Below are 14,387 nucleotides of genomic sequence, written 5' to 3'. Positions count from 1 at the left end.
TGCCTGCCTGCCTGCCTGCCTGCCTGCCTGCCTGCCTGCCTGCCTGGCTGCCTGCTATAGAGGAGACAGTTAAATGTGTGTGAAATGTTCATTCTTCCATGTTTGGCATCACTACAGTATGTTCTAGGATTGTCTGACCTAAGCAGCAGTACTCCATGACACAAGAAAAAGCCCCATTTATTGGTTCACCTCCTTTCTAAAGGTTCCTCTCACCCTGGCATTTCCATATGAACGTACCCAATTATATCTAACCATTGCAGCCATCTGTTTTCTTATGAGTCAGCAATATCACGGCACTGTAAATTAGAGCGACTAATAATCCATAATGATGGAAAAATGCTGTACTCCACTGTTTCCAGTAACTCCGTCCCCCTGTCTCCCCTCCTCCCTTGTTTCCAGTTCTCCTCCACTGCTGGAATCTCCTCTAAATGCAGAGTTAAAGAGGAAGGAACCCAGCCATCCGAAAAGGAAAGGTTTGTTGTAGGTTTTAATGTTTGAACACTCGTTTCTCTTTCTCTTAGTATTTTTTGTTTTTTTTTAAGTTTCTCTGAAATAGCTTTCATACTTAGTTCTGATTGGCTAATCCAAGAGCTTCTGAAAACATTTCCATTATCTACACATATATATAATGGATAAATGTGGTTCTGCTTCTTGTGTCAATACGGCCTTCCTCATTGCGTTCCCTTCAGTTCAGTTCTAAGTTTCATTGTACCATTCCTGTTTTTGTTGTATTTTTATGTATGTCATCTGACTGGGACATTGAAGCTTATGTGTCTGCTTGTGCTGAAGCTTATATGTTCTTCAGAGAGTTTATGCTGAGAAAGCCAGGCTGGATTCTCCACAGCTGGAGTGGAGTGATTTGCCAATGTAAGACTATGTAGGGGATTTTATGTATAATTGAGAAGTGCTGTGTGACTACAACATCAGAGCCAAAAAAAAAAAAAAAACAGCCTACAAAAGTTTACAGGCTGCCATTCTTCCCCATGCATCTCCATATTCTTAAAGGTATTTGCAAGATTGCAGACAAATTACACCATAAACCCCTGAGACTCCTGGAAAAGAAAAGGTTCCTTCATCGTATGTCTGGCACAGATCTGAAGGAGCTCTTTCAAAAGAGCTGTTAGTGCAGATTTAGGGGCTATATCTCATTTCATACAGGTCCTTCTCAAAAAATTAGCATATTGTGATAAAGTTCATTATTTTCCATAATGTAATGATAAAAATTAAACTGTCATATATTTTAGATTCATTGCACACCAACTGAAATATTTCAGGTCTTTTATTGTTTTAATACTGATGATTTTGGCATACAGCTCATGAAAACCCAAAATCCCTGTCTCAATAAATTAGCATATCATGAAAAGGTTCTCTGAACGAGCAGTTAACCTAATCATCTGAATCAACAAAGTAACTCTAAACACTTGCAAAAGATTCCTGAGGCTTTTAAAAACTCCCAGCCTGGTTCATTACTCAAAACCGTAATCATGGGTAAGACTGCTGACCTGACTGCTGTCCAGAAGGTCATCATTGACACCCTCAAGCAAGAGGGTGAGACACAGAAAGAAATGTATGAATAAATAGGCTGTCCCCAGAGTGCTGTATCAAGGCACCTCAGTGGGAAGTCTGTGGGAAGGAAAAAGTGTGACAGAAAACGCTGCACAACGAGAAGAGGTGACTGGACCCTGAGGAAGATAGTGGAGAAGGGCCGATTCCAGACCTTGGGGGACCTGCAGAAGCAGTGGACTGAGTCTGGAGTAGAAACATCCAGAGCCACCGTGCACAGGTGTGTGCAGGAAATGGGCTACATGTCCCTCATTCCCCAGGTGAAGTCACTGTTGAACCAGAAACAGCGGCAGAAACGCCTGACCTGGGCTACAGAGAAACAGCACTGGACTGTTGCTCAGTGGTCCAAAGTAATTTTTTTGGATGAAAGCAAATTTTGCATGTCATTCGGAAATCAAGGTGCCAGAGTCTGGAGGAAGTCTGAGGAGAAGGAAATGCCAAAATGCCAGAAGTCCAGTGTCAAGTACCCACAGTCAGTGATGGTCTGAGGAGCCGTGTCAGCTGCTGGTGTTAGTCCACTGTGTTTTATCAAGGGCAGGGTCAATGCAGCAGCTATCAGGAGGTTTTGGAGCACTTCATGCTTCCATCTGCTGAAAAACTTTATGAAGATTTAATTTTTCAGCACAACCTGGCACCTGCTCACAGTGCCAAAACCACTGGTAAAAGGTTTACTGACCATGGTATTACTGTGCTCAATTGGCCTGCCAACTCTCCTGACCTGAAMCCCATAGAGAATCTGTGGGATATTGTGAAGAGAAAGTTGAGAGACGCAAGACCAAACACTCTGGATGAGCTTAAGGCTGCTATCGAAGCATCCTGGGCCTCCATAACACCTCAGCAGTGCCACAGGCTGAGTGCCTCCATGCCAGGCCGTATTGAAGGCTGCAAAAGGATTCCTGACCAAGTATTGAGTGCATAACTGAACATAATTATTTAAAGGTTGACTTTTTTGGAATTAAAACACTTTTCTTTTATTGGTCGGATGAAATATGCAAATCTTTTGAGACAGGGATTTTGAGTTTTAATGAGCTGTATGCCAAAATCATCAGTATTAAAACAATAAAAGACCTGAAATATTTCAGTTGGTGTGCAATGAATCTAAAATATATGACAGTTTAATTTTTATCATTACATTATGGAAAATAATGAACTTTATCACAATATACAAATTTTTTGAGAAGGACCTGTACTACGAAACACCAGGACGGGCGACATTTTAGGACAATGTTAATGATTTGTCATTACTTTTTTTTTGATGTACAGTATTAAGTGTTCACTGAGGACAGTAGGCTAAAGGTCCAATTTGTAACATGTTGTAAAACTTTAAAAATTGCACATTTTCACAGCATAAATTGTAAAATACAACCAGAAGTTTTCCAAATCAAGTTCAGCATACTACAACTGCTCTTTTTCCACATTTTATAACATTATCACCAGAAAAGTTTGTGTATTTTATGATAATATTGCTGAGCAAAGTTTTACAAAGTACATTACATCGTGATTCCTTTTGCTTCTTATCTATCATTGGACTTGTACATGTATTAACATTGAAAACCTCTCATACATTTAACAGTCTCTTCTAACTACTTTGAGACAGGACAGGCAGACTGATAGATAAAAAGCTTTATTATCGTGATTACAATGTGCATGTACATTAGGGCTGTGTAATAATATCGATTTTGTGATATACATCGATATTTTCTTTCCTAGAAAAAAATCAATATTCATCCGCAAGTGTTATGTGCTTCGGGCACATTATGATTTTTCTCTTTCTTTTTTTTGTTTTCTTATAGACTTTAGTTGAATGACCTTTTGTTAATATATTTTGGAGTTTGGATTATTTCTTTTTGGTCATTTAATTACGTTAATTTGTGGCGCTGTTGGTCCGCCTATAAATAGGCTGGCTTTTGGCATGTTGAGAATCTCGCCTAAGCTCCGCCTTTCCACTGCCGGGAGAGTGATTAGGTCATCAGGCTTAGAGTGATTCCTTCAGATGTTAAGTGTCAAGGTTAAAAAGGTATCAAACTATTCAGAGCAGGGTACTTGGTGCACTTTATTTACTTTACAAATGCATATAAGCTACAGTTTGTACCATTTCAATTAAAAGAAACATGTTTTCTCACCACTTCCTTGATTCATTTTGTCCAGCTGTTAACTTTAAGTCTGTGTCCATGTCCAACCAGAGCCAGGTATTGTGTAGTTGGTGCTTTTAATCAGTTTTCAGTTAAATTAATTTAATCCAACTCTATAACAGTCACAAAATRTCACCAAAATCACTCTGTCCCTCTMAAATCTTTCAGAAAATCGCAAAAGTGTATTGAATTGTATCGTTTGCTGAATATCGCAATATATATCATATCGTGAGCAGAATATTGTGTATCGTATCATGAGATTATTGTATCACTACAGCCCTAATGTACATGTTCATACAGAACCCGTCATGAAAAGGTTAGTTTCAGATTTTTATTTTTCCAGCCTTTAAATGATCTTTTAAACATTTTTAAACATTATATTTTTGGATAAACTATAAAAGATTGTAGCCTATTTAACAATATAATCCTTAAACAGAGTAAACTTGCTGTTTTCGGTGTTACTGCTTTAGCTCTACTAATGGTTATTGGTTTTTTTTTTCTCTAGATACGACATAATGAAAGCCATGATGAGGTTACATCACAATCTGCTGTACTTACTTTTAGATGTAACCACTTGGAAATTTGTCTGAGACTCTCACAATGCTTTAAATAGCTTCTAATGAGATGTCAGCTTAAATTATGTGAATTTTATTGCCTAACAAAGCTAAATGGCCATTTTATATCAGTAGGGGGTCAGTGGAGTTGTTCAATGATTCCAAGGAGTTGCATTGCCAGGCAATCTTTACTCTGAAAAGATTACTTTTTTCCTCACAGGATCGGTTTTGGATCACAAGCTTCTTTGAAACACATTAGAGTAGAGAGAATTGGAACCTTGTAAGAGGAGCCTTGTTAAGATGATCTTTGAGTCTTAAACTTTTAATGGTGATACCATTTAAAAGCCTGGTTAATAAATTAAAATTTATTTTATTCACAAAAATGCTATAGAGGCTTTTTCAAATGAAAGTTGATATAACTGAAGTAAAAATCAATCAAGATTATGTAGAAACAACAATGGACATAGACATCAAAACAATTTTTTAGAAGCATGACATACCAAAACAGGCTAAATTGAAGTTTAAATTCAAAATGTAAGATGAGTACCTGTTAATGTGATGCCCTGCATCCCTAATGAGGTGAATAATCTTCATGTAAAAGTGGATTATGTGCTGATATTATAGAAAATACTTATTCATATTTGTTCTTACTGTTTTAAGTGTGATGGTTTCAATTTAATTGACTGTCTTTGTTTAGAAAACTTGTCTTTGTTGCATGCATTTTGCAAGAAGAAAGGTTTTTAGTAATCCTCACATATTTTAACAGCTGTGGAAAAAGTGAGCTCATTCTAATATAATAAAGGCATTGACAAGGAACAATGAGGAGCATAAAACATCCCGCAGGTTGTGGCTGTTCTCCTAATGCTTGGAGCATTGTGAGATCATCCAGTGCTTCTGACTCACCTCTTTCTTGTATAATCCAAGAAACCTGCTGTAGAATAACAACTTAAGGAAGAAATGTTCTGCCTGTTTTTTTTTCACAAATTCACCTAATCCTGTGATCGTAAAGAAATGCCTGTAACCATATTTTGTCATTATACTACAGAACTGCAGTGCAGAGATTTTCTTTTCAAATGTATCTTTGAAAAAAAAGTATTTAGGTTCAATTCATTTCAGTAGGCACAGCCTATCAGATATTGGCATTCCGGATTCTAACAAGTGAAAAAAAATACTACCTTATTTCTTTTTGAAAGTTTTTGCTCTTTGCCAAAAATTAATACTGGATAAAACAATTTTAACAATAAAAACAAAATTCACTGAATATGTATTTTAACCTTGTCAAGTTCTTCTTTTTTGTTTTCCCTTTATGCTTAATTGTCTCAGCACATCACTTTTTTTTATCAGCCAAAGATAATCTTAATTAAAATTTGACTTATTTAGCAAAAAAAAAAAAAAAATAATCATAGCTGGTTCATGAAGAAGGAACTAGGAGAGCAGAAAGAGAGTGAGTGTGAGAGAGAAAAGGGTTCCAGGAAATTATGAATCTTAAACTCCATCAGTTCCTATCAGCACCAATTAGCTGGAACTCTGAAACACAGACAAATTAAGAGGAATGACTTTTGGCTGTAACATGCAAAAACCAAAATCTCATGGTGGTTCCTGCAGTCAATGCTTGGAAAGAATAGTTTATGAATATGTTTTTGTAGCCAATCTCTCACCCTTATCTGTAAACAGAGTATATCCACTGCCCATCGAATCTACCAGTATGTTGATTTTAAGTTTTTCACTCTCTTTGGTCTTTTGACTCCTCTTTTGAATGTTTTGCTAGGATGTTATTTTAAACATTCAAATTACAATGAATTTAACCCATAAATAAAATACAATTATTCTTTATTTTCTTGTTTGTTCAATAAGATTATGTCTTTATTCTGTTTACGTAACTTCATGTTTTCTGTGACAAACTTGTAAATTATAAAATGTACAATAACTAGCCCTGTTTGTCAGTCTGTATCTCATCTGAGATGTTTTTTTTTTTCAAAGGAGGAATAAAGGAAAAGCCGCTAGTTTTTCACTCAAAAGTGAAGTCATCTGGATACAACACCACCCCAAGGTATGATAAAGTATCTCCGTGCACTGTCTGAGACATATGTTTTATACACCATTGATGGTCTAAGACACCTGTTAAAAATTACAGCTGAAATATATTGTGATGAAACAAATAGTGTTGTGATTAGAGTCATTGCTTGATTGATTATATTTCTCTTTATTTCTGTTTCAGAATGACTATGTTTTCAGCACAAACCAATGCTCAGAAGAGAACATCACCTAAAAAGTCAATAAAACATTTGTAAGCAGTGTATTTACTGTGCATATGTGTATGTGTCACATAAACTACAAAAAACATGTTTTTGTCACTTAGGGGCTTACTCCATAGAAACTACCCAGAGAACAGTGCAGCACCAACTGAACCACGTACTGCTCTTAAAATTGCCAACAAACAAGTCTCATGCCTTCAGTATTCAGGTGAGTTACTGATGACAGCTAATTTTGACGAGCCATTTACTTGTGCCAAAAGACAAAATGAACATTTAATGATCTTTTTTTTTTTTTTCTGGGGTCTGGTTTTTTGTTTTTTATTTGAATATTTAGGTGTATTTTTCAGGTATTCTCATTTATTTTACCTGTATTGTGAAAAAAGGATAGTTAGCTCTATTGTATTTTCTAAAACTAAAGTCTACCTACTACAGAATGCAAAAATGGGGATTATCTTATACTGACTTTTTTTATTAAAATTTAAAACTATACTTTCATTAGCTAACGCTTGCTTCACAAAGATTTTTAAATGAGTATTTACTTAAAATCAGAAGCTTCTTTGATGGTTCCTGGGAAGTAATGTAGCAGGCATGAGGTGGTTAAAGTTTGACCATTGTAGTGTACAGTTTGATTTACCTTTCCGGGACAATACCTATAAAATTGTTCGGAATACAACTGATAAAGTTTACTGCTAAACTTTATCAGCAATAAAGTTTAAAATTTAAACTTTATTGCTGATTTTTTATTTGGATTAAGTAGATTCTACATCTTAAGAAGTAAACTGGGCTTTTCTTTGTCCATTCTCCACTGAAAGGGTGCAAACACATGAGCCAATCATTTATGAAATATAGTATCTAATAAAGCTCCACTATGACAACAACAAAGCTATGATTTAAAATAATGAGACTTTTTCCAGACAGAACTCTTAGTTTGAAAATAACTGATCCAAAAATACCTATAAAATAAATCTGTGGTTCGTTGTATTTCTCAGGTGATGGAAAAAAAATCCTGTGTGGTCTTGGCGACCGCTCGGTATTATTGTACAACTCCTGCCTTACTGGTGGTCCAACTGCCTACATAGGTGAGACATGATCCAAGAATGGTTATTCTCTTTGCTGTTTTTAAACTTCACACTCACTGTAATGTTTTCTTTCTGGGAGTGGATTTGTGTGCCATTTTTAACTGTTACCATTGATAACAGCAATAGATTACATTACTTTGAAATAAAGTTATTGCTGTTATCTATTAAGCAATTAGCACTATAAATAGTTATTGATTAAATTAAATGTATCTGATCATTAACCAATGCAAAAAGACCTGCTTTATCCTTAAATAAAAAAGTATGCTTCCTTGCTGAACAAATATAGCTCTGAAGATGTTACATGTAATTAAAATTTGTTACTTTACTTCACATTTGGTGGTTTTGCAGCTACCTAATGACTGACAATTAGACAAAACATTCACCATCCAATTTATTTAGTAAGCTCCAATTTTGAAGGAAAATGTCCACAAGAAGGCAGCAGAGATAAAGGACAGAAGTCGAGGTGACATGTAGGTCAGCATGAACCTCCTCTCTTCAGCCTGTCTCTGCCTGAACAGTTCCATAAAAGTAAATGTTGTGACTTTACACTGATTTACCAGGTAGATTTGAGACCTGGGTTTTTGAATGTAGGTCATGACAAGCCAGTGACCAGTGTGAGCTGGAGCCTCTGCAGACAATGGTGGCTGAGTGCAGCAGAAGATCTATCATTACGGATTTGGGCCAAATCCTACTCAGAGCCTGCCATTATCTTGGTAAAAAAACGAACAAACAAGCATGTATTTAATACACATCACTTACAAACTTTCAGAATCTTAAGCTTCTCTATGTACTTGAGCCCTTTAATTGAAACATCGCATAATCTTTTTTTTGTTAGTTGTTTTTGTAATTAAAACAAAGGTATGTAAAACATGTGATGTGACACGTCACTGTCACACAGTAAAATCAATGCAAAATTATTTTAGTCAATAAAACCTGGTGGATAAAAAAATCCACCAGTTTCATCGGGGCAGACATTCAATTTTTGACATGAAACTGAACATACAGCCAGGGGTTGATGATTTAGATGAAACCAAATTCTATTTGTATTTTTAAGTAAAATTAGGAAGGACTTTGCTCTCTCAGAGGTTCTCCCATGTCTGATGTTAAGTACCCTGTGCCAGGGTTTCTCAGTTCTGGATGACTGCTCCACATGTTTTTGGCTTTTCCCTTCTCCCGCACACCTGACTTGAATAAGCGGTTAATTAACAAGCTTCTTCAGAACGTAATGGCAAGGAGATGAGATTATGCAATCATTTGTATCAGGTGTTCTGGAACAGAAACACACCGAAAATATGCGGGGCAGGTGTACTTGAGGACCGGAATTGAGAAACACTGACAAGCCATGTGAATGTTTTTGTGTTTTTATAAGACATCTTGGGAACAAATGGAAGTCTTTTCACAGGGGAAAGAACAATGCTGATGTGAGACAGATCTACATTTTTGTAGTTTAACAAAAAAAATAAATACTGAATTGACTACAATGTGTAATGCGTTGTACTGTTAGCTGCTAGGCTTTAAAAATGTGTCAAATTAGTTACAGCACACTGTAAATGACAGTGAAAATTAGCACTGAAAGAAAAAAAAAGAGTCCCTGATGAAGATGTCTTATTGTGGTTTATACCCATATTTTTAGGAAAATTCTTTATTGGAGAAACATTATATGTCATATTTAAATATCATTTATGTATTGATCTGAAGTGTGTAAGTGGAGGGAAAGTGGACTTCCACCTTCTTGTTTCTGAAAAAACCAAGACCTGAAAGGTGGGTTTAAAACTGTGTCAGGAATTCAAACTGACAATACATTTTATTTGGTCCATTAGTATAATATTGAAGCCAGTTTGATCAGAATCTATTGTCATAATACCCATAACATATGTCCTGATTTGTATCACATTTAAAAGTTTTGCTTGTTTCAATTTAAGAACATATATTTTATTAAAAGATTAGGTAAGACTACAAAAGAAAAATTAAGTTCTACTTTTATATTCAGTAGATGTCAGACTTTCTCTCTTTAATTTTTGGTTTAATTTTCTGAATAAAAGATTCCATTTTATTCCGGCTTTATTTATAAAGTTCTTTAAAAACAGCAAAGTTGACCAAATTTCTGTACACCGTAACCAGAAATAAAAACAAGCAATACAAATAGAATAACAGAAACTGTAAAAACCAACACTTACCCTGAAATATCTACCATTTAAGAAAAAAAGAAAAGTTTTTTTAGGGCTTTTTTTATTTGATTACTATTTAATATCCAAGTGAAGATATTGGTGTGATATTTATCTGTCTTGCATCTTTATTTATCTTTCCATTAGGGTGACACTATGTTCTCCAAACCCATTAGAGGTGCTCAGTTTTATTATCTTGACAAATTTCTAGTCCTAACATCTGGACCTTCTCTATACTTGTACCTGTATAATGTGGACCTCACCCGCGATGATGTAAAAAGGTAATTACTATGTTTTACACTGTGCAAACACATATGGTGACTTGTAAAAGTTTTCAATTGGATTATTATTATTATTATTAATATTATTATTATTATTATTATTATTATTATTATTATTATTATTATTATTATTATTATTATTATTATTATTATTATTATTAAGTTGCTCAATGCATATACCACTTCCTAGATTTTTATTGGTAAAGAAAAACTGAAAACCATGTATCGCATTATTTTTACTTCATTAATAGGTAATTGCCTTAGTAATGTAACTGTACTTAAAAACAGTATTGTAAACAAATAAAGGCAAATATTCTGGTAGACAGAAGATGGCAGATTTAAAGGTATTTACAACCTCTTTAGGAACCAGGCTTTATTGCAGGAGAAGCTTGGCATTTTTAGTTCTACCGCAGACACTGCTGTGCTGACACTCATTAAGACAAAACTATTCAGGTGCTCACTGCAAGCTGTCAGGACATGTCTGGAAGCACATACAACAGAATAGTGGACAGCATAAAATAATAAGTAAATTATATCCTATGACTGTATATGACTAGGACCTTTAAGAATAAGGTCCTGATATTAATTATTTTTATTTATTTATTTTTCATCAACTTGACTAAAAATTATATTATTTTCTCAATAATATCTTAGCTATTTTCTTTTCTTAGATATAAGCACCGGAGCATCATCAAACTGGCAAGTTGCATAACGCCATCAGCCTCGGACATCACAGCCCTTTCTGCAGTCAACGATTTCCTCTCATGTATCCTTTTTGGGGTTTTATAGCTCTGGCGTCAGGAAGTGGAAAGGTAATATCACGTTGGTGCTGGCCGAGTGAGTCTACACGCTTTTCTCAGAGAATCTGGTCCATGTAAACCACAACAATCTCATAAAGACTTTGCACATAGCTGAAGGGCTTCCACTGCAGATTTTAGCATTTAGGTGTCTTTAGATTTTTTTCAGGAATGTCTGCGTTCCAGTCCGCTGTTAGTCTTTACAGCACATTTACTGACTCCAGTAACTCACTCCACAGAATTTGAGTTGGAATGGGTTTGTTTCTGTCAGAAGCAATTTTATATCACAGTGCTTTCTCAAATGAACTCCAAATAAAAATGCATGCATGGTGATAGCATCAAAATATGTTTTTTCTTAACAAATTTGCAGGGTTTTTTCCACGTTTTTCACACAATTAAAACAACATGCTGTGAAATGACAAAACAAAATTGTTCAATTACTCGCTGCCATGGACTAGACTAGAGTCTTATCCAGGGTGCCAGGGTGTATGCCGCCTCTTGTTAATGGCTGCTGGAAATAGGCACCATGGTGACCCTGCAAGGATAAACGAGGACAGACAATAAATGTATAGATGGATGGATATTCCTTTACTACACATGTGTGAAACACATACAACCTAAAAAGTCATTTAGTGAAATTGTTTTGTGTCATGTTTTTCTTTTTGTCAGTATGTTAATGTTTTAAAAGTGGTAAAATAAAAGCCCTAGGAAAATAAATGCAGAACAGCAACTTTTAAGTAAAACATCTTCAAAATATATTTTCAGTGTACAAATAAAACTGGAGATCCAACGATAAGACCCTTCATAGCATTAAATCAAATCATTTTCTTGGTTTATTGGTTTATAGAATGATAATGGTGGAAGTTATTATTTTAGATGCATTTATAACATAGGGAAAAAAAAGGATTTTATCGTATTTGACCTGCAAATGGTTGATCAATTGGTGCATCTCTGATTAAAATTTTTATTCTATAATTATATAGCAGTACCACAAATATTTATTTTCATTTGACCACATTTTTTCTTAACAGCTTTTTTTATTCAGACATTGTTCTGGTGAGTTGTTCAGATCGGTCCATTCAAGTTCTGGACATGAACAAAGGTGCAGTTGGTTCTGTGCTGCATGACGCCCACAGCAGAGCTATCCACTGCATCACACAGAACAAGGTGAAGCATTTTAAATGTGACAGAATAATTAAATAATTTATACTAGCTCTGAAAATATTCTATGTACAAGATGTATGAAAAAAGTTCTCTTGTCCAGCTGTTCTAGTAGGAAATGGAAATGTTAAGTCAAAGCACAAATCCAACTCATCTAAAGAAGAGGAAAACACATTTTTAAATGACCTAACAAATGTCCAGAACTAAATTTGTTGGTAAATTTGTAGAATAATCAACCTGGTGTCACAACCTGATACATCTGGAGATCCTGTGCAAGCTTCAGTGAGCAAATATTGTCAAGCTCAGTGAGACAGATAGACCACTACCAAAGAAGACTGATGCTGAAACTTAATTAAAGAACTAAGTATTAGTTTAAAGCTGCACACACTTTTGCAACTAGATTATACCTATAGTATCTTATTTTTTCTTTCAAACACATTTTTTGGGGGTTGTTGACTTTGACAGGATAAATGCCACATTAACTATAGTTTGACATGCTGATTGTTGTCCAACACTTTTTTTGGCCATTTTTGTAATAGCACTAATACAATATAATTTTTTTTGTTAATTACATTTTAGTTAACATATATATAAAGACACCCATCCGTGTTGTAAGCTTTTTTGATATTTTCTGTCACATGTACTTTGTAGGGGGTTTCAAATTTATAGTTTTATTAAATCTTATAGAAAACCTAAATTCTTTGCGAATGGATTGAGACTTAGACATTTCATCACTTTACCCACAGACTAAATCACTTGTGGACCAAACCCACAGAGCGAAGAATTTGCTTGATTTGGCATCTATGAGCAGTGTGAGCCCTATCTTCCATCTTACTCCTGAAGGGTCGGTTATTTGGCAGATGTCACTGGGTTACATAAGACATCAAGGACTACTTTTTTATGTGTGTTACGTAAGGTACAGATTGTCTTTGAGGAAATAAAAGTGTTAGTTTGTGGTATGAAAACCAAAGGTCATCATTAAAAAATGCTGTGGTTAACCAAAAGTTTCCATGACATGATGCAAATTCATCAGTATAATTCACCTTGAATGTAAGTTACGGCTGTATCAGGATTACTACTTTCATCTGTGACAGCAGGAGGACAGTCAGGCTAGAGAAAAGCCGTTTCACAAGGCTGTTCCATTATATGTCCTTACTCCTTCCTGTCTGTCTAAGACTTATGTGGTCTTAGTTTGACAAGCAGATTTTGCGCATATCCATTTGCTTTCCCCTGTATCTGTATACATTTTAGTGCTTACAAATAAAATTCCAAACAGTGTAGCATGCAGACTTAATACGTTATAGAACCATCTTTTTCTGGAACTCTTGCACCAGATTTTTAATTGGATTTAAGACTAGATTTTGACTGGGCTTTTCAAACATGATAGGCTTTAATTGAAATAATTATATTGTCTCTTTGTATGTTTAGTGCCTTTCTGTTCTTCCAGAAGCGGTTCTTACTGTTGCTTCTTGGGAAATATCACAGATCCATCGATATGTGCACCAATAGATTTAAGAATTGTTTGTATCTAAATGCATTTCAGGACTTGACACTTGGGCTGTACAACATTATGACTGGGAAATTAACTGCATGCGGCTGTTTTATATGTGATTGTGTAAGTGCAAATTAGTTGTTAACGGAATTATATTTTATTTCAAAGTCAACCTATAGAAGTTGTTATACATCAGTAGTCTCAAACTCTATTCTTCGAGGTCCTGATGCGTTTAGTTGTCTCTTAGCTTTAGCACACCTGGCTCCAATATTAGTTCATTAGCAGAGGTCTGTAGAGCTGACTGTATGCTAGTAATGTAGTGGAGTCATTTAATTCAAGTGTATAGGACAAGGGACACATCTAAAAGTTTCAGGACTCTGGCCCTTGAGGAATACAGTTTGAGTTAGTTTTTCTGAGTACTTGAGTTCTTTTAAATGGGTGTCTGTTGAACCAGGAGAAGGGCCATGTTATTTCATTGTACATTGTGCTTGACAATGAAGAAATTTCATTTGATTTTACTTTGATCGTAAACCTTCTCGTCCTGCTGATTCACCTGTTGTACTCTATTTACTTATTAGGTGACTCTTGGTTGTTCTGAATTTCATTTAGGTTTTGTTGTAATAGTCAGATTTTTATTGGCTACAAATCTGAAGAAACTATCTGTAACCATCCATTTCAGAATTGTTTGAATGGTCTATCAAGTAAAATCCCAATAAAACACATTTGACTGTAGTTGGAACATAAAAAAATTTGTTAAATTCCAAGGGATACTTTTATAAATCTTATAGGTTTACAGATGCAGAAGGCAACTTTTACAGAAATATATATTGTTTTGCATGTTTGTTAAAACCATCACTATGTTATGACTCTGTAATATGAGACAGATAAGCTGTAATAAAATTCTATAT

The 14,387-nt window shown here is 35.0% G+C and overlaps 1 protein-coding gene across 3 annotated transcripts in view; it reads left to right on the top strand.

Moving 5' to 3' along the window:
* The window catches only part of wdr27 (WD repeat domain 27), a 36,945-nt gene that overhangs the window by 6,446 nt on the left and 16,112 nt on the right, over positions 1 to 14,387 (top strand). For 2 of the 3 annotated variants that reach the window (XM_008429887.1, XM_008429889.2), the window contains 9 exons: positions 400 to 473; positions 6,230 to 6,299; positions 6,468 to 6,536; positions 6,609 to 6,712; positions 7,494 to 7,583; positions 8,175 to 8,296; positions 9,896 to 10,029; positions 10,701 to 10,795; positions 11,872 to 11,993. In XM_008429887.1, coding sequence (XP_008428109.1) covers positions 400 to 473; positions 6,230 to 6,299; positions 6,468 to 6,536; positions 6,609 to 6,712; positions 7,494 to 7,583; positions 8,175 to 8,296; positions 9,896 to 10,029; positions 10,701 to 10,795; positions 11,872 to 11,993 — 880 coding nt within the window. The remainder of the gene's footprint in view (positions 1 to 399; positions 474 to 6,229; positions 6,300 to 6,467; positions 6,537 to 6,608; positions 6,713 to 7,493; positions 7,584 to 8,174; positions 8,297 to 9,895; positions 10,030 to 10,700; positions 10,796 to 11,871; positions 11,994 to 14,387) is intronic. The other variant, XM_008429888.1, reaches the window with a different exon arrangement.

This window comes from Poecilia reticulata, linkage group LG15 (assembly GCF_000633615.1).
Source record: "Poecilia reticulata strain Guanapo linkage group LG15, Guppy_female_1.0+MT, whole genome shotgun sequence".
In the NCBI taxonomy this organism is placed as follows: domain Eukaryota; kingdom Metazoa; phylum Chordata; class Actinopteri; order Cyprinodontiformes; family Poeciliidae; genus Poecilia; species Poecilia reticulata.
This window is presented reverse-complemented; position numbering and strand designations above follow the sequence as displayed.